At 36.2% G+C, this 19895-nt stretch overlaps 1 protein-coding gene across 1 annotated transcript; it reads right to left on the minus strand.

Annotated features, from left to right (window-relative positions):
* Window positions 1-10629: 10629 nt before the first annotated feature.
* LOC129316438 (uncharacterized) lies at window positions 10630-11691 on the minus strand. The gene is made up of 2 exons (XM_054960867.1): window positions 11312-11691; window positions 10630-11191 (listed from the first exon to the last, which is right to left on the minus strand). The coding sequence occupies exons 1-2, from the start codon at window positions 11689-11691 to the stop codon at window positions 10630-10632; spliced, it is 942 nt and encodes a 313-aa protein (XP_054816842.1).
* Between the last annotated feature and the right edge of the window lie 8204 nt (window positions 11692-19895).

The following is a 19895-nucleotide window of genomic DNA, read 5'->3' on the forward strand; positions in this document are numbered from 1 at the left end:
AGCAAAATTTCAGCATATGTGATACTGTCTCAGGGCAGATACTCGAAGCTTATTGTAATTGGCAGGTTGCGATGCTGTGAATTTTCATAGTGAGTGGAGATGGAGTGAATTAAAGCATGTAATTTTGAATGAGGTGATGGCTAATGTTAATGCAGCAATGAAACCTGACTGTAATAAGGGCCATGACAGATTCTGTCAGAGTAGAGCGTACAAGGTGAATACACAGTGAAACAGATTATGCAGCAAAAAAAAACTGGGGCAGAAGAGTAGTAGAATCTGGAGCTTGAATTTGGACATATGTTAAAGAATAAAAATTTGTTGTGGCATATAGGGGGAGTTGGCATAGCGTAGGTTTAAGGATTAGATTTTAATGAAGCAGAAATGGGGGAAAAGAGTAGAATCTGGAGCTTGATTTGGAATGGCCATATGTTGAAAGAATAAAAAAAATTTGTTGCTGGCATATGGGGGAGGGTGGCAAACCTGTGAGTTAAGGATTAGAAGATAGGGGGCTTCACCAAATGTAATTCCACAATGAGGTGGAATGTGTGATGTATATGCTGAGAGACTGTAGAAAAGCAAGCGGATTCTGGCTATTATTGGTGCCTGGAGTATTGCACCAGCTTTTTTATGAAGTGAATAGGAAGATTAGATGAGATTGAATCTATCTAGGCAAGGCAGGTAGGAAGTGGTTTGGAGTGACAAGTGATTTTGGTGTGACTTGTTGGATTTTGTGAAACGAGAGAAATAGATGCATGCTTGGTGAAAAAGAGGTTGAAAAGGATGCATTTGATTTGAAACACTGCATACTAGAATTCTGCTATAACATGGTTGAGGCAATACCATGGTTGAAGCAAAGAGGAGGGTATTGAGGAAGTGATGAGTAGGAAAGATTATTGGTGTACTTAGATGGAGACCCACCAGTAGAAGGGTGGATCAAACTCAATTCTGATGGTGTGAGTAAGAGAGATTTACTTTTGCAAGATGTGGGGGAGTTGTTGAGAGATTCCAAGGGGAATTGGATTGGGATTTGCAAGACTCAATTTTACAGTGCAGTGGAAGCTGAGCTATGGGGTGTTTTAATTGGTTTGGAGCAATGTTGGAAAAATGGGTTTTGAAAGGTAGATGTGGGGGTTAATTCAATATAGCACTAAGCAATTAACAAATCATGAGCAGCAAATGTATGATTCTGGTAAGCTGCTGCTGAATGTGAGGATCTAGTAGAAGAAGAATGGCAAATTGGTTATGAAGCATGTGGCAAGAGAAGGGAATTAGTGTGCTGATGCAATTGCCAATGTGCACGTCAGTTTGGATGAGGTTCTGCACATTTGGACTGAGATGATTAGTTTGTGTTAAGCTCATTTGTCTCACTAATAAATATGTCTTTGGGTTTGATAGGTGACAGTTTGCTGTTAGTTGTTTTTTTTTACAGTTTTTCCTTGGGCATTGCCTCATCCTTTTACCAAAAAATAAAATAAAATAAAATAACAATGTCATAACTTATTCACAAAGGACAGGAAACCAAGTTTTAAAATTAAGGATATTTACGTGGCAGTAATTTAGGGTTGTTTTTCTTAAATACAGGTGATTGCTCCATGGCATCAAAGAAGATGTAGCAACCCATCAAAGCATATATCACAGTAAATATATTTGTTCTAGATGTTACATCTTCTCATCCAAACAAACTTTTCAAGACGTAAATTGAAAATACCTGGGTGACATGGTGAGATTGTAATTGTTGAGATTCCGAAGTCAATTTTCATGTAATAGTAGAGGCCAACTGCGCGTTCTTTTAAGATATGGCATTTCCACCCTATTCTTATGTTACACTCTTCAATCAATTCAACCTTAACACAAATATCAAACATTAATTTTTTTTCCCTTAACTCGAGAGGGTTTCCGAGTTAATTATTTTCCCAAATCACACAATTCATATAAAAAATTTCACAACCAAGGGTATCATAAGGTAATATTAGGAAGTTAGCCAGTCATTAGTGATCTCCCTTCCCAAAAGTTTCTAGGGAATCAATTTCTGAATACTTTATCGTTTCTAGAACTTCAACAACTTATCATAAAAATCAAAATACAAGATTGAAGCAAGGAACTGGTACCACATCAGCACATCATCACACATCAACACTTCAATCATATCCATACTCAAATTTATTAACAGTAATAGGCAAATCCTGGTAATTGAAATTATCAAAATACATTATCAATACACATGTGCCATCTTCAAATAAAGAATTTATCTATGGCAATTCACGATCAAGCGATTATTTTCCATTTGAGTCATGGACACTATGTATACACATGTGTACATATATACTTATAAACTTTTTTATCTCAATCAGACACCAATTATCTACCAATTCAAATAAAATTTCCTAATCTCAATTCTATTGAAGGAAATATTAAAGAATTAGAGGTATCTGAAGGCTGAAGCAGAGATTGAGTGACCGAGACTAGCTAGCACTATGAAATTGTACCCTTGAGTCAGAGAATCACGAACGAGCACCCACAGCACAGCGATGGTGAGACAAGATCCAGCAGAAAATTAGAGACTGAGAGGCGAGAGGTGAGAGAGGATGAGGCTGTCTATTGAGTCGAGGTCGAGCTGTGATAGTGAGTATGAAGCTTAGGGGTTTTTAGGGTTCAGATAGAATTGGGATGCAGAGTGGCATCTGCTTAGAGATGAAGGGGAGAGAGAACAAGCAATGCGATAGGGAGGAACGACGACGCTTATGGTGAACGTGGGGGTAGTGCAACAACTCTTGGTGTGGATAGAAGTGATCAGGGTGAAGGTTAATGTTCATGGCTAACAAAACAAGCAAGAGTAAGGAACGGAAGCCGATATTCTAGTGGAGAGGTGGTATTACATATAGAGACTCCTTGTTTAGCATTAATTACTCAGGGTTCTTATCTCAACCAAATTAAAGATGACATCATACAAGGCTGGGAAGGCTACTTTGCAAAGTTGAATGCGAAGTCAGAGAGCGAGGAATCAAATGAAGAAGACTTGGAGTTTATGGAGGAGGAGGAGATGACCCATGCCTGGGTGTCATAGAGAAAGAGTACGAAGAGTGGTGTAGATTATGGATGAGCTCTCCTGTTGTTAAACTGTTAAAGCAAGGTACTTGAAAATCAACTGATTATTGAATGGCGGGAATCAAGATTGAGGATTCAATCGGGAGCAAATTTGAGGTTAAATTATAATTAAATTAGCTATAATAAAATAAGGGAGAATTATAATGAGGTCCCACACATCAAACTTAAATACTGCTAGGTCCCATGAATAAGCCAAATTAGTATGAAGTCCCATGGTCCTTAGGGGTAAATAATTTTAAAACTAAAAAGACCCATTTGCCCTTAGCTAATTTAAAGGGAAAAATAAAGGAAAGAGGAAGCAGAAACCCATCTTCGTATGTGATAGGGGCCCTTATTTTGAATTCTGAGGCATGATTAAAACTTCCCACTTTGCCTAAAATCAGTTACCAAAGTCCTTCTAATCATGAAGCATCATCTTCTCTTCCATTTTCATCTTTCGTTTGCATCTTGGCTAAAACTGAAACCTTCCACCATTATTCCTGTGCACATTTTGCCATTCACAGTCCTCGTTTCTTCTTTGATTGTGAATGCTGGTGTTGATTGTGTGGATGAATCAGGTTTTCCTCTCCTACTTTGTGATCTGTGTGTCATAAAAGAGTGTAGGGTGTGGTTCATTACTGCTGGAAGTTTGATTCACGAGTTCTGTTTTCCCCTGTTCTGTCAGCTTCTTTTTTTTCCTTCCTTTTTCTGTGAACGTTGATTAAGGTGAGAAGCATAAGCATTGAACTTTTCTTTTGTTGATCTTGTATACGTGGGTGTATGATTTAATTATCTATGTTGCAAATTTTACCTCTTGTGCTCCTGCACGTGTTTGATTGGGATTTTGAGCTATGAAAATGTTGAAGTGTGAATGGTTGCAAGTTTTGTTTCCAACTGCACCTTTGGTTAAAAAAGATAAACTTGAAACTTTGAAAGTAGGACATCACTTGTGAAAAATGTTGGAAGTTTGCCTGATGAAATATCTAAAGTAAACGCCATTGAACAATTTGAAAAACCTAACGTGGATTCTCTTGCTATGGCTTGCAGTGACTTGTATGAGAGATTCTTTTGAGCACTTAATTTTGTTAAAAGTTTGATATTTTCATTATTTTCTGACGACAAGGTTATGACATTAACAAGTTCACTTAGGAAATTGATAACTAGTATATAGGGCAATAACAAGTGAGTAGTTATTGGGCGATGACAAGTAAGGTTAGGACATTAACAAGTTTAGTTAGAAAATTGATAAGTAATGTACCGAGCATTGACAAGTGTGTGGTTATTTGCTGATAACAAGTAGGTTTAGGACAATAAGAAGTTCACTCAAGAAATTGACAACTCACACATGCTGACCTGAAGTATAGAGTAGGGACACTAGTCTGGACTCATGAATGGCAACATGATAAATGTCAAAGCTTATAAAACATCACACGAACACATTACACACCAGTTGAACCACTGTAACTATAGTCACAGAATCATGAAATTGTTCATTCTCCATCAAGTAGCCTTATTGAAGTTTGAAATGATAAGAAAAACAAAAAAGGAGAAACAAGCACGTTGATGAATTTACTTCGCTTCTTGCTGCAGAGCAGTTATTTTCTTCCAATCGTCTTCCAAAAAATTTTTGTGTAGAAGAGGCAATAGGATATTGTAAGAAATGAAAGTTTGCAAGTATAATCCATATTAACTTAATAGTCATGTAGCTATATATCTTAATTGTACTTAGCATCCTTGCAAATGATTTTACATTATTAAAAGATTTTATCGTCTGATAAGAAAACAAGAATCCATATCTTAAAGCTAATGCAAGGCCCCTTAAAATTACTTGTGTAACTAAGGGCACTGTAGTTCTCTAGTAAAACCATCTCTCCATGAAAATATACTATTTCCCTCCCTACTGTCACCGGTTCTTCATTAGAATCCTTAGCTCTAGAAACTCTATCTTGCAACTCTTGCATTATTTACAAGCACAAAGCATAGGTCAAATGGTCACTAAACCATAGAAATTTTTTACTCACCCTATATACAAAATGACACATGACTTTTACATAGACAAACCTAAGGAATCAACAAGTAGTATTCAAAAAAGACTCATCCATGTTACTTGATGCACGTCTGCAGTAGGGTGAAGATAACAACAACTTGACTGAGGAAATTGACAAGTAGTGTATAGGACATTAACAATTGAATGGTTATTTGTTAATGACAAGTAAAGTTAGGACATTAACAACTTGTCTTAGGAAATTGACAAGCATGCATATATAGTTGTATATGTAGGTGGTTAATGTGTGTCATACATGTTGTGATTTTATTTTTCACTAATATTAAACTGTGTGAATTTTCAATTGATTGTAGATGAAGAGAGAAAGGAAGGCTAATATTTTTGGTCATGCAAAGTTTGTAGAAGAATTCTACAAGAAGAACAAGGGGAAATATAAATCAATTGGCAAAGGACAGGGAGATTTGATGAAAGCATGGGACAAGTTGTCACTAGCAAAGAAGGATGAATACTCAAAGAAAGAAAAGGAAGAGAAAGGAGAGACAGCTATAAAATATATTGTACCCTTTCACACTCATTGCTCTCCCAGTCAGTTTTCAGAGGTTGCAAAATATGTTAGGGGAAAGGACAAATTAAGGAAAAGGTGCGAGAAGATTGGCTTTGACAAACTGCTGAGCATAGGATGTAAGAAAATACACAGAGATATCTGTGGAGAGTTGATGCGGGCACTTGACCCTCCAACCCAAGAAATATGCATTAGAGGGAAAGTAAGAAAAATAAATGCAAAGGATGTACAAAATTTATTGGGTATAAAGAGTAAAGGCAAGGAGATAACAGGAGAAGTAGATATCAATGAAAAATCATTTAAGAAATTGAAGGAAACTTACTTCAGAATGCCCTACATAAATATTTTGAAAATGATAACATCCAAAAAGGAGGATATGTAGTTTGAGTTATTCTTTTTAATGTATACTTTGGGAACTTTGTTGTGTCTAACAGCAAATGTAGGGGTCAGTGACCGTGTTTTGAAGGTTGTATAAGAAACACATAAAGGAATTGGTAAATATGATTAGGCAACATATGTGTTGACTGACCTATGCAATAAAGTGGACATGTGGAAGAAACAACTCAATAAAGGAAAGACAACTGGAAGGAAGAATGTTGGAGGATGCATCTATTTTCTCATGGTAAGTGTGTGGTTGTAATTTATAACTTGATAGTATATAGATCATTATATCTTCAAAGTAATATGTAAAAGTTTATGTAGGTTTATTGCTTCCAGTATTTTCCTTTGGCCAAGAAGAAGCACCTAAGCTTGATGATGCCCTCGTATATTATGATAAGGAGAATGTCGTCGAAAGGGTAAAGGTAGAGAAGAAGAGCATCTAGGGCATATTACATGATCCCATGAGTACAGATGGTAGTTCTTTTACTAAGTTTTATCCAATATTTGTTTTAGTCACCTGGTATGTATAAGAAGGCATCTTGTATTCATTTACCAATTTTTCCATGCTGACGCATCATTTGTTTTGTAGGAAATAAGGAAGATGTATGTAAGAGTAGTGTTTACACTTGGTGAGGAGCTGATGAACCTACAAATGAAGCTTCTACGGGATTTAAAAATTGTTGACAAGACAAAAGGAGAGGGTGATGAAATAGAAGAAGAAGCACATAAGGATTCTGAAAAAGAGGACGAAGAAGAGGAAGAGGAAGCTGATACGGATAATTTAAAAGAGGCTAATGAGTATGAAGAAGCTAAAGGAAAGGATGAAGAGGTTGATGAGGACGAAGAAGGTGAAGGAAAAGACGAAGAGGCAGATAAGAAAAGCTCCAAAGAAGGTGAAAAAGGAGATGAGCAAGGAGTTGAGGAGAATGTTGAACTGGGTAAAGAGAAAGATGAGGAAAAATTTGAATGGGATGGGGATAAAGGAGAAGAGAAAGAAATATAAGAAAAAAGAGAGGAAACAACTTGTGTACATGAGAGCATGGATGAAGGAGGGAAAGAAGCGAAGAGGGAAGTGGGAGAGTTAAGTACACATGAAGATGAAGTAAAAGAAAAATAAGCTATAGAAGGGATTAGACAGCTACAGATTGTAGAAGTAAGAGAACATAGGAGATCACAAAGGTTCAAAAGACTTGTCGTGAAGTCTCCTTGGGTCAGACCTAGTAGAAGAGGAAACTAGCTGAGAAGGAGTGTTTATTTCAGATGTGCACAACATCGTGTGATGAAGACAAGGGACGGAGGTAAGTTATCACACTTGATCAAAAAACACACCACTTAAACTTTGTTGTTAATCAAATGGTTTTTCTTTTCTTTAACAGGACCTTTGTGTAGATGTATGGATATTTCCTAACTCGTATCGAGCTTCAATGTCTTGGTGGAACTAGATGGATCAGCGATAGGGTATGAAATCTATAGTCAATGAAAAAATTTTGCCACTATACGAATATTAACTTACTACTCTTGTGATTCTATTTCGCCAATTTCAGTTTATAATAATGGTTGCCAAGATATTGGTTGGAGATCAAAAAGAGAATGAAGGCAAAGTTAGGAGGCACATTTTTTGTTTAGAGTTCATAGGAAAAATGGTAAACAACCCTTGGACTTAGACTGTTGTTAACAATAGTAGAGAGATACTGCCTAAATACCTAGGATATAATATTGGAGATTGTGACTTCATCTTTGGTCCTGCCCTATTTGTTGGCCATTGGTGGTATTATGTGTTCGAGACTAAAACAAAGAACTTTTATGTCTTGGATTCATTGGTGAGTATTTCTGAGTATGATCGAAGAAAGAAAGAGGATGAGAATATTAAAAAGGGCAGAAGCCTGCCAGGAAGAAGAGGAAAAAATAGGATAAGTGTATGTGAAGGAAAAGGTAGCACAGGCTTGTGTATGTCTGTACTTGTCAATCACTTCATATTGACTTGTCATTTCCTTATGCATAGTTGTTAATAGACATTGTTAACTTTTGTGCAAAGGGACTGCTTTCACCAAATGCTCTTAGCTATTAAACCAGATTTATTTAGCAATGACATGAAGCTAGATGTAATTTGGCCTAAAGTTCGAGTGCAGAAGGATACGTGAGTGTTATTTAAATGATGGATTTAGCTTATGTTTGAATTTTCTATGGCTTTTATTGAGTTTTTTGATTTAGTACGTTTGTCATAAATTTTGATTATAGTCATTCATGTGTTGTACACGTCATCACATGGTTAAAATTATGGGATAACACTTACTTGGATGATGACGGTTATGTGATGCCAGAATACTCAGATGTATGAATGTCTTGTGAACTACTTGGTTAAAACTTACAAAATTATAAACCCTTGATATTTTTAATGTCACTCTTTTATTCCTGCAGGATGACCTTCGACATATGAAGGTCGAACTATTATGGCGGCTTATCAATCATCGCAATAATGAGAAGGAACTCACTGTCATGTTTATGTTATCAAGACCCCACAAGGACAAGAAGAGAAGATAGAAGGGCTACTCAAGCTATGCATATCATTTAGGATAAAATCAAGGTAGAGTTAAATGTGAAATTGCACTTTGTAAATGTTCTTGCTCTAAAAATGTACCGTGGCTATACTTACTTGATTATACAGTGTCATCACCTTTGTAGAAGCTATAATTTTGGATATTGCACTTTGTAAATGCTAATTTCAATTGTCATTTCCTTTTTTAATGCTTCTATCATGGTGTTCAGTGGTTGAACTTTTTAATTTGGACAATAATCGTTAACAACTGGGCAAGGAGGAATGACAATAGGGAAAAGGGGAATGACAAGTTGGGTAGGGGAAATGACAATAGGGTGAGGTGCATTCACAACTCACGATGTTCCAGGTATAACTAGGGCTTTTAAATTGGGACAATAATCATTAACAACTGGGTAAGGGGAAATGACAAGTTTGGTAGGGAGAATGACAATAGGGTGAGGTGCATTCACAACTCACTATGTTCTAGGTATAACCAGGGCTTTTAAATTGGGACAATAATCGTTAACAACTAGACAAGGGGGAATGACAATAGGGAAAGGGGCAATGACAAGTTGGGTAGGGCGAATGACAACAGTTTGAGGTACATTCACAACTCACTATGTTCCAAGTATAATCAGGGCTTTTTAATTGGGACAATAATCGTTAACAATTGAGCAAAGGGGAATGACAAGTTTGGTAGGGAGAATGACAATAGGGTGACGTACATTCACAACTCACTATGTTGTAGGTATAACCAGGGCTTTTAAATTGGGACAATAATCGTTAACAACTGGGTAAGGGAGAATGACACCAGGGAAAAGGGGAATGACAAGTTGGGTAGGGGGAATGATAACAGGGTGAGATGCATTCACACCTTACTATGTTTTAGGTATAACAAGGCCTTTTTAATTAGGACAATAATCATTAACAACTGGGCAAGAGGGAATGACAACTGGGAAAGGGGGAATGACAACTAGGCAATTTACAACTCACTATGTTCCAGGTATAACAAGGCCTTTTTAATTGAGATAATTATCATTAACAACTCGGCAAGGGGGAATGACAACTGCCTATTCATTCACTGTCAACAGGGCTTACACCAGTATTTACAACTTCAACATGTAGAGCAAGTGTACAAGCATCATCATCCATGCATTTACATAATATTGACAACCCATTCTAAAAATACCTACATGGGCTGCATGGATATACTACACTTTCAGATGCATTTACAAAAAAAATACCATATGCATTTACAAAAAAATATCATATATAGTTACAACAAAATATTAGCTGCATAATCAAAAAAATTGCATCTTCCCAACATTAATCAGCATGGATTAGGGTTCTTACAGGTCTTGGAAGTATGACCAGCCTCATGATATCTCCTACAATGAAAAAGATTTTTCTTTTGAAATTGAGATTCATGTCTTTTTATCTTAGGTTATCTTGGAGGCCTTCTAGTCGTCGGTAGCTGCAAGAATGTTTAGGTTAACATATTTATTGCTATCAGTGCACCTGGCCGTGGAATATCATGTGTGGACACAGGCTCATGTTGCGAGCATAAATTTTCTGTTGTGATATCAACTTATAGCATTCATCCACAAATTTGTACACATTTCCATGAACCAGCTTTATTGCTGCACATGCATGTGCACAAGGTATTCCACTCATTTGCCATGCCAAACAACTGCACTCATGTTTTGCAATATCTATAGTCAAATGAATTATTCCATTAGGAGAAAAGGTTTGTATTGAGATCCAATTTTCTCCATAAAATTGTGCATGCAAATTTTTAGCCCTTGCAACTTGCTCCATCAGTTTTGCCTCTATATTAGGTCCTACCCCATCTTTCCAATTAATCATGGCCATTTTGGATGCTAGCATCTTGTTTGCCAATTTCTCACGATGCTCATGTATTAAAACATCAATATTGTGCTTTTACTCCTTCACAATCCAAGCGTGAAATGATTTAGCAAGATTTTTTGTAATGTTATCCCATCATTTATAAGGAAACTTACATTGTGCCCATTAATCTACATCCCCTTGAGCTTCAACCCATTATGCCAATTGTGGACTGAACAATCTAAGGTTCCCCATGGCAATATTAAATTTTTCCTCATGCCTAGCATAAGCAACAGCATCAAGCAATTTTAGTGCAGCCTCCTTACTATTCCCCGATGTCCTCCTCTGACCTCTATTAATTTTTACATATTCAGTACTAAAATTTTCCTTCACATGACAGTAGCAATATGCATGTCTCTCGCCACCAAAAATAGCTTGCATAGCCCTAATAATAGCATTATGCCTATCAAAAACTAATATTATCTCAACTGATCTTGTGATATCTTCGACATTTCTGAGAAACCAAGACCAATCTTCAAATGTTTCCCCACTCACAATAGCATATGCTAGTGGAAATAGGTCATTGTCCGTATCATAAGCAGAAGTTGCCAACAATGTTCCCTTGTATGGATAGCTTAGAAAGCATCCATCTATATAAAGTATGTGTCGACAACCTTCTAGAAAACCTAAAATATAGTATCCATATGCAATGAGTAACCTCTCAAATCTGTTACTATCAGAGGCTTCCCATTTCACAACTGTCGTTACATCAATTTCCCTTAATATATCACAAATCCAACGGATTATCATATAAGAATCTTGCGGAAGACCATGTATATCTCACAACACTTTTCCTCTTCCCCTATATGCTTGACTATATGTCAATCGGACACCATACTCTTTATACAAGTCTCTTCTAATTTCATTTGTACTCTTGTCTATAGTAGACCTCAAAGCATCAGCAATGATCGGTGAACTTAAATCTACTCTTTCCCGATATGAAACAATAAGCTTCTCCTTTGCATTGTGGATGTGCTCACTATTGAATCTTGTTACCCTCAAAAAGTCACTATGCTTTCCTATTGAATGTGCTGCAATATTCCATGGACAACCCTCAACCTTACACTTAGCAATGACCTTTTTCATATTGTTCTTCTTAAACTTATATGAAAACTTTTGCCTAATACCATACCTGTATAAAGTTTGTCTAAAGGCCACTACATCGGTAAACATTTGGCCCTTACCTTCAAACAAGTCCTTCCATTTCATTGAATTCATTTTAGGTATTGGTGTAGGCACTATTTGTACAGCACATCCTAATGGCAAGTCTTCAATATCAGGACACAAACTACATGGAGATAAAGACCTTTCCTTTAAACCTTCCAATAAATTATCAATCTTGTAAAAAATTACAATCTGAGCACATTAGTAATACTATATTTTAATATTATATATGTTAACAAAAATAATTAACACAACTTACACATGTTAGGACTCAGTTGGGTCATCCATTGAAGCTTGTGTAGTGTCATTTTCATTTCCAACTACTTATACATGTCTACTTTCTTCATTGTACTTAATTAAATGTTCTACTCTATCATCATCAATAAGATCTACAAGTGTGCTTCTGTCAATACTGAGTGTGAACTTCATCTCACTTCGAATGCTTTTGCACCCCATAATTGCTGATAACATTCTTTTTAACTCTTCATAACTTGTCCCTTCCTTTATACTTCTTGTTCTTATACTCCCACCCACATATTGCATACCACCTTGGTCATTATATACAATTTTTCCTTCAATATGAAAAAAAACATAATAGATGTTTCCCAGAAGTACTAGCCATCTTTCATGTCAACCTGCACCATACACAACATATTGACAACTACCCACAGTATTTTGATTTCAACAATTAACAACACACAAGATATTGTCAATCGATGCTGTGCACAACATATTGACAACTGTCCATGCCATATTAACAACTAAAGCTTCACATATTAATAGCACATTCAAGGTATTCTCAACCTTCACGTCACACAACATATTAATAACTACCCATAGCATATTGACAATAGATGCTTCAGCTATTAACAACATATCTTACTATCTCATGACAGACTCATTAGCCCAACTAGGTAGTACTAGATTCTAGAATAAACTATTACTAATGCAACCCCAATGACCACCCATGATAGATATATTGACCAAGAGAGAGAGAGAGACCACCCATGACTTATATACCCATAAGGAGAGAAAGAGAAAACCCTATTCTACCAACAAACCATAAAATACTAGATTAAATGATTAACAAGGAGTATATGCAAACTAATCTCATCATTTACTTACTTCCATGAGGTCACAATATCAAATTCTTTGAAGCTCCAACCTAGGTGCAAGAATGTTCGAACGTAGGCCCTCTTCCTTCACAGACTCCTACATACCTCAAACTAAAGATCATTGCAAGAATGGGTTCATCTTCTAGCTATAAGTTGATCCTTGCGTATGCCATTCCGAGGACGCTCGCGAGATGCATCTCAGCTACTGTTGCCTCTATCACGCGTGAAAACCAGACTTCTTTCCTCTTTCTTTCTTTTCTTCCCTTTTAAATTAGCCAAAGGCAAATGGGTCTTTTTAGTTGTAATATTATTTACCCCTAAGGACCATGGGACTTCATACTAATTTGGCTTATTCATGGGACCTAGCAGTATTTAAGTTTGATGTGTGGGACCTCATTGTAATTCTCCTATAGAATAACATAATTTAAAAAGAAAACTAATTATTCAATTCTTGTAGTTTTGATCTAGTTATAACTTAATCTTTGAACTTTGACTCGTTATAACTCAGTTCCTGAAATTTGAACTCGATTGTAAATCAATCCCTAAAATTTACTTCTTGAAATTTAATCCCTAAAGTTTCAACCTCTTAAATATTAGTTCCTATATTTTTAAAAATAAAATTATAAACATTAAAAATATTTTAAAATTTTTTACTAATATCTCCCTTTTATATTTTAAAATTTTTGACATTTATAAATATTAAAAGGGTTTAGTAATTTAAGATATTAGTAATAAATTTTAAAATATGTTTAATCTTTATAATTTTATTTTTTAAAATAAAGAGATTAATATTGAAGAGGTTGAAACTTCAGAGACTAAATTGCAAGAGGCAAAGTTCAAGGGCTGATTTACAATAAAGTTAAAACTTCAGAGATTGAGTTATAATGAGTCAAAATTTAAGAACTGAGTTACAATTGGGTCAAAACTACAAGAACTAAATGATTAGTTTTTTTAATTTAAATGAAAATATATTAATATTAATACATTTATTTATATTCAAATCTTAATATATCATATAATATACAATAATAATTTTAACAATAAAAAATACAACAACATTTTTATAGTTTTTAAATAAGGGTAATTAAAGTTGAAAATTGTGCCATAGGGCTAATCATTGTGCTATGCACATTATTATTTAATGAATTTCTCTTTTATTATCATAACAATTGCATGTTCAATATGATAACTATATCCCTAGACAAACTATAGTAATTATCCTAAATGTCCCTGGTCGGTCATCTTTGAGGGATCATAGATGAAATAAGACTAGTATAACTTTGATTAATTATAGAGATACAAATTAAAGTCATAAGCACTTGAAAGAGTACAAGGTGCTGGACTGACCCACTATGAGAAAGCTACATGGTACAAGTCATAAGCTTATCTCATATATAACTATATCACTAAGCCCTTTGACCAAAGATCATTATGGATTCCTACATGATGACCATTAAACTTTGACCTAATCAAAAGTCACCTTTGACCAGGTGATCATAAAGGCTATGATTGAATTTAGTAATATTCATGCAGAGACATATGAGTAGTCAAGATGAAATTTGTCCCTCACATTAAGTAAGGGATATTACTGGGCCCTTTGATAAGTAAGACTAAGAAAATGTATTGCCATACTACAATAGAAAGGGTTTTTCCATTGCTATTGTTAGTCTACTCAGAGATCGAGAAAGTAACTGTTAGGTAAAGGAGAATGACAATTGCATGTCTCATGCTTGACCGAAATATCATGTGACAAAAGGGATATGATATCATTGCATGATAGGTTACGTCGGATCATCAATCCCTATGTGAATTGGGTAGTTGCAATGTCTTGCTAGAGGCCACTTGTGACTTGTGGGCTAATAGCGTAATTACTCTACTGCCAATTTCATATGGGCCTCACACACATGAACAGCTTAATTGAGCTATAATATCCAAGTTCATTGACTCTGAAATATGTCTAGATTCAATGAATGTAATATAGTGTAAATGAATTATATATATAGTTGAATATTTATTTGATATATATATATATGAAATATAAAATTCAAAATATAATTATATATATATTTGAAATATATATGTGTATATATATTCGTATATATATAATATAATATGTATATGTGATATATTATATTATATTATATTATATTATATTATATTATGTTAGTTTTAAATTTAATTTTATATGATAGATTAAATTTAATAACTAACATGATATGAGAGAATATCATGTCAATTTTATAAATTGAATTTATAAGATAAATTCAAATTAGATATGATATTATGGATTAAATTTATGAGATAAATTTAATTAAATTTTTGTGGGTTTTAAGTGGAAGACGAAAAGCCTTATCTACATACTATATATGAATAGGGACGTCCTTTATGAAGGAAGAGAGAGTTAGAAAAATTCTCACGGCAAAAACACTTTAAGAGCCACGAAACACCCTATAGAAAGGAAAATTAACATTCAAAGAAGAATGGATGCTGAGAGCGCTAGCATGCTGTTCGAGTTAGAGAGTTGTTCGTGTGGATACCGGTAGAGAGAGTAGATTTGTGTTGTCAACTCCTGAGATCCAAACTCTTGAAGAGAATGTATGCCAACTTTAAAGAATTAAAAGATAACTATTCTATCCACCTTGACTTAAATGAGTTCATTCGGTTCATATCAGGATAGAGACTTTAAAATTTTAATCTTCCATTGCGCCTCCCTATCCAATAATTAAATGATTTATCCCAAACAAAAAAAATTTAATTAAATGATAAAATAAGGTTAAAATAATAGAAATAAAAATTTATTTTGAATTAAAAATAATAAATAAAAGTGGTATATTTTAAAAATTATTTAATTAAGTAATGTAAATTAAAATAATAATATAATATAGTATATAGAGTATGCTTTTTGCTTTCGCATGTCATCTTCCATGTTCATAAGCATCACTTTTTCCCATGACCCTTGCTGTCCTGTGCAAATTAATCATATGAAGAAAGATGGAAATATCCTATGGGTTTCATGCATAACCAAATTTTTTCCTTTTTATCCCTTTTTTACCTTCAATCTTCTTCTTCCATTTTCTTCTACGAAGTGAAGCAAAGTCACTACCAACAGTAGAACGCTGAGAACTTAGAATGCAAGAACGAGAGGGCTCATTTGAGGGAGAAGATTTAGCTACTATGAGGTCTCTAAAACTCTGGTTTGAATCTAATTTTTAATGTTTTTTTTTATTTTCAACATCCCAAAATTGGGCTTCAAAAATTTTAAAAATATAACCCAAGTTAGTCAGTGCCACATCAAAACACAAAACTGGACTAAACATATCTCATCCAGTTTTGAAAACAATGTTATTAAGTGTTCGTGTATGAACAACAAATACCAGACATACTAGAGATACTAAGTTTTAATTGATAACAAAAGGGTCCTAAGCTCCTTTACTACAGTTCAATTGAATGTAAAAGATATACAACACTTGGTAGAACAAATGTTTTTTATGTTTATTGAAATGTGAAGGATTACAAGTCTAAATTGAAGGTACAAACTAATTGTTAAAACTAAAAAGCTAAGAATGCAGAATGCAAGTCTTTGTTGAGTGTTGACTTTTCTTCTTCTATATTTTCATATCTTATTTATAGTGTCAGAGTGATGGTAGCCTCTCTCTTAAGACCTAGAACATTTTATCAAAGAATCAGGGATCCCACAAGACTTATGGTAAGGTCTTCACTCAGTGTTCTCTATTTTTGGTAATCAACCCGTCTCACCGAGATACTTGGGCATGATGTCTGTAGATTCTAGAATCACTTGGGACCGTGTCTTTATATGCCAACAGTCTAATGTTTGTAACTAGCATGATTTTAGCATGTTTATTCTATCGTGGCCTTCTATTAAGCTCAGGGCCAGTCCCTTTATTCTGATTAGGCCTGACTCTTCTTCAATTACTCAGCTCAAATAACTTTGTGACCTATCAAGCGACGTTTCATATTTTAGCCTAAACAATGCCCCCCATGTGCCAATGGTTGTTAACATAAGCTACGTGGCACGTTAGAAAAAACTAAACATCACTTCGTCTTTGAGCGCCTTTTGTTAATATAAACTTATTTCCTTTTCTAGTCATTTCTCTTGCCCTTCTTGCTGCTTCTTGTTATTTAAGCTTTTACATCACTTGCTCCAATCTCCCACTTACTCACAAATGGCTTCCGCCATTGTTGTCATAGCCTCTACTGTTGCTCCATCTACCACTTCCACTAGAAGTCTGCCTAATTCCCTAGTCACCATCTAGAATCTTGTCACTTCACTAAGAGGACTGACGATGGTATGTATCTAATTGCCAAAACCTGTATCTTCCTGGATTAAGTTCTCATTCTGATAGTTCTCTATTTTCATTACAGGAGGATTCCTCATTCTATAATTCTGTCTCTTTTTGGAAAGCTCTTTACTTTTTATTTAGCCCTTCTATTTTATTAGGGATAAAAATACTAACTGTTCATTATTTTTTCAGTATTTCTCCTTAGAGTTTTTAAATCTCCAATAAGAGCGATGTTAGGTATCTGACCATCTCTCTAAACCCATCTGAAGTGACCGCTCCCACCTAGCCAAATCCACAGCTACTGACCTTGGTATTCACAACCTATTTCTGGCCTGGACAACCTCGCCCTTTCTCGAGTCATCTTGTTGAAAGCTTTGGAATTGGCCCGGTCTCCTCACGCTTAGACCAACTAGGTGAAACATTTAAAGCAAACCCATGCACAATAGTGGAAAGAGATGGGTCTCTATAACCTTATCCAGCTTTCTTTGGCCAACGTTGACATTCCAGTCAACCTACTAATGGCCCTTTTGAGCTTCTAGGCACCAGGTTGTAATGCCTTTATCTTCGAGCTGAGTCCTATGTCAATCACATTATGGGATGTCTTTATGTACTTAGGGCCACTAATCACTGGGGAGGAGAAATTCTACACTATCCCTAAGAGTCACAACTCCTATACTAATCTCTCCACTGACCTAGAGAGTAAAATTAATGGAGCTGGCCCCTATATAAAAATCATGGCGCTGCTTTTTGAGAAACTAGCTGATGAGCCTGTCACCCCTATGAAGTAGCTGGCTTTTATCTAGATCCTATTGAGCCAATGGATCCTGGCCCTTAGGGGAGGAAAGCTCGTGCAACTTCACTTATGCATCACCTAATCCCTTCTCTGTGATAACCAAATAACCTTAGGGACCTTATTTGTATGCATCTATATGATGGCATAAGGGAATCCTTGATGAAGAAGCCCTTTAGCAACTTTCATGGGCTCGTATGGTTAGCTGTGGATGACAACATATTTCCCTCTGCTCTGTCAGGAACCTTTCCTTAAGGATTCTCACACCAACCACCCCTTTACTTGCTCATTGGGTAGTCATCCTCTGACTGAGTCACAAGACTTTTTCAAGTTCTTCAGTCAGTAGAGGTGGTCCTTGTGAAGGACCATGAAGCCCTTTAATATTTTAGACCTTTGCCTTCTTACCTGGTATAGACATTTAGTGGACTAGAAGAACAAACCCACCTCACTGTTAAAGGACGAGGTCTTCCTCTTAGCCATCACTCCTAGAAAGATGTGCTTGCCACATACTGGCTCCTCCTCCAAATCCTTAAAGGTCTATTTGGAGTCATATCACCCCTAATTGGTGGTGGGCCAGTTTAGGTTAAGCTAATGTATCCCTCAAGGACTGTCCCCTTAAATCAGTGTGGAGCTACTAGACCGGTAGGCCATTGACCAAATAGTCGTTCCACACACTGCCCAAAAGCAGTGCAAGGTGGAACTTGTAAATAAGGATGCCTGCCTCTATTTTTACAAGTGGTGGCCCTAATGCTTTAGGCGCATAATAAAGAGCTATATTAATAAGTATTGTCTTCTATGTTCACTCTTTTTATTTAACATAGTCTAACCTGTTTTTGAATCTTTTATAGGCTGTGATTAGATGCAATGGCATGTGCTGATAAACTTCTTGAGGGGAATTATCGATGCCCCCATTACTTTATAGACCTAGATAACCCCTCCATTAAGGACCATCATTCAAGGGATTAAGAGGGATGATGTATCCTCTCATGTCTCGATCCCAAAGAAGCTGGGGGCTAAGAAGAGTTACTCTTTAAGCTACCCATTCCAAGGAGATGGACCTGATAAGAGGAAGTAGGCTCCATCTCCTTCACCTAATTCCAAGAGGAAAAAGAAGACAAGACCTCCTCTTACTCATCAACCTTCCTCTATTCCTCCTCTAGCCCAACCTACTTCCCAAAAAGGAAAGTGCACGCATAAGCACCAAAGGACCATAATCCTATCGGCAAATTTTGACGATAGCAGGGTGAGTCCCCTTCATTGTTGAGGGATAGAAGCTCAAATCCTAAATCATCAGGTGGTTACTTCTATTGCTGCACTTGAGCCCACACCAAATCCTCAGGTGGTCACATCTGCTATTCCTGTAGCAACTCTAGACTCCCAGGGGGTTGCCTCTGCTGCAATCCTTGAGGCAGTCCCCGAGTATCCTATAGAGATTTCTTGCAATGTGGCTTGAGAGGTGGTGGAAAATATAGAAGACCCTGAGGTTGCCACTGAGGTTCAAGGAGCCATATTTACCATGGCCCCAAATGGTGCTAAGGTTGCCACTTGGGCTACTACTAGTCAAGAAGGCATTTCTACTATAGCCCCGAATGGTGATTTAGGGCTTGAGGCTAATGAAGTTTAGGAGACTGCCTCTACTGAGGCCCTAGAGGTGGTTCCCCCCATCAGCTCAGCAGGCACCATTGAGACCGAGGGATCTAAAAGGCCCTTGGAGGGGTCTCAATAGCAATTATCGCTGGTCCCATAATTACTAGTACTCCTATCCCAAAGAATGCGATAGTCGCTTTGGCCTCTCCCTAGTGTGCCTTAGCATAGGGCCAGCCTGAGCCTACCACACCTGCTGTGTGGAGAAAGCCTTGCGATCTACTTCATGGTCCGCCCATACTCCCTAGTCCACAAGCAGAGACAAAGTACTTATGGACCTGAGTCAAGTATCAACTTGTTATGCTCTTTTCTCTTATGAAATTTCCTTTTTTTATTATTACTAACTTGCTTTTTCTTCCTTTAGCTTGCTTCAATAGAGGCGGTTCTTACTAACACCCTCCTCGCCCA

The sequence above is a fragment of the Prosopis cineraria genome, unplaced genomic scaffold, assembly GCF_029017545.1.
Source record: "Prosopis cineraria cultivar Desert tree isolate PC_DT_omini unplaced genomic scaffold, ASM2901754v1 PC7, whole genome shotgun sequence".
NCBI classification, from domain to species: Eukaryota; Viridiplantae; Streptophyta; class Magnoliopsida; order Fabales; family Fabaceae; genus Prosopis; species Prosopis cineraria.

What these genes read in the sequence shown, in the direction of transcription:
- LOC129316438 (XM_054960867.1), bottom strand. Translation starts at nt 11,691, where the DNA reads ATGAATTCAATGAAATGGAAGGACTTGTTTGAAGGTAAGGGCCAAATG. An exon ending in AGAAGAGACTTGTATAAAGA is followed by an intron (nt 11,192 to 11,311) that starts GTATGGTGTCCG and finishes TGATATATTAAG; the next exon opens with GGAAATTGATGTAACGACAG.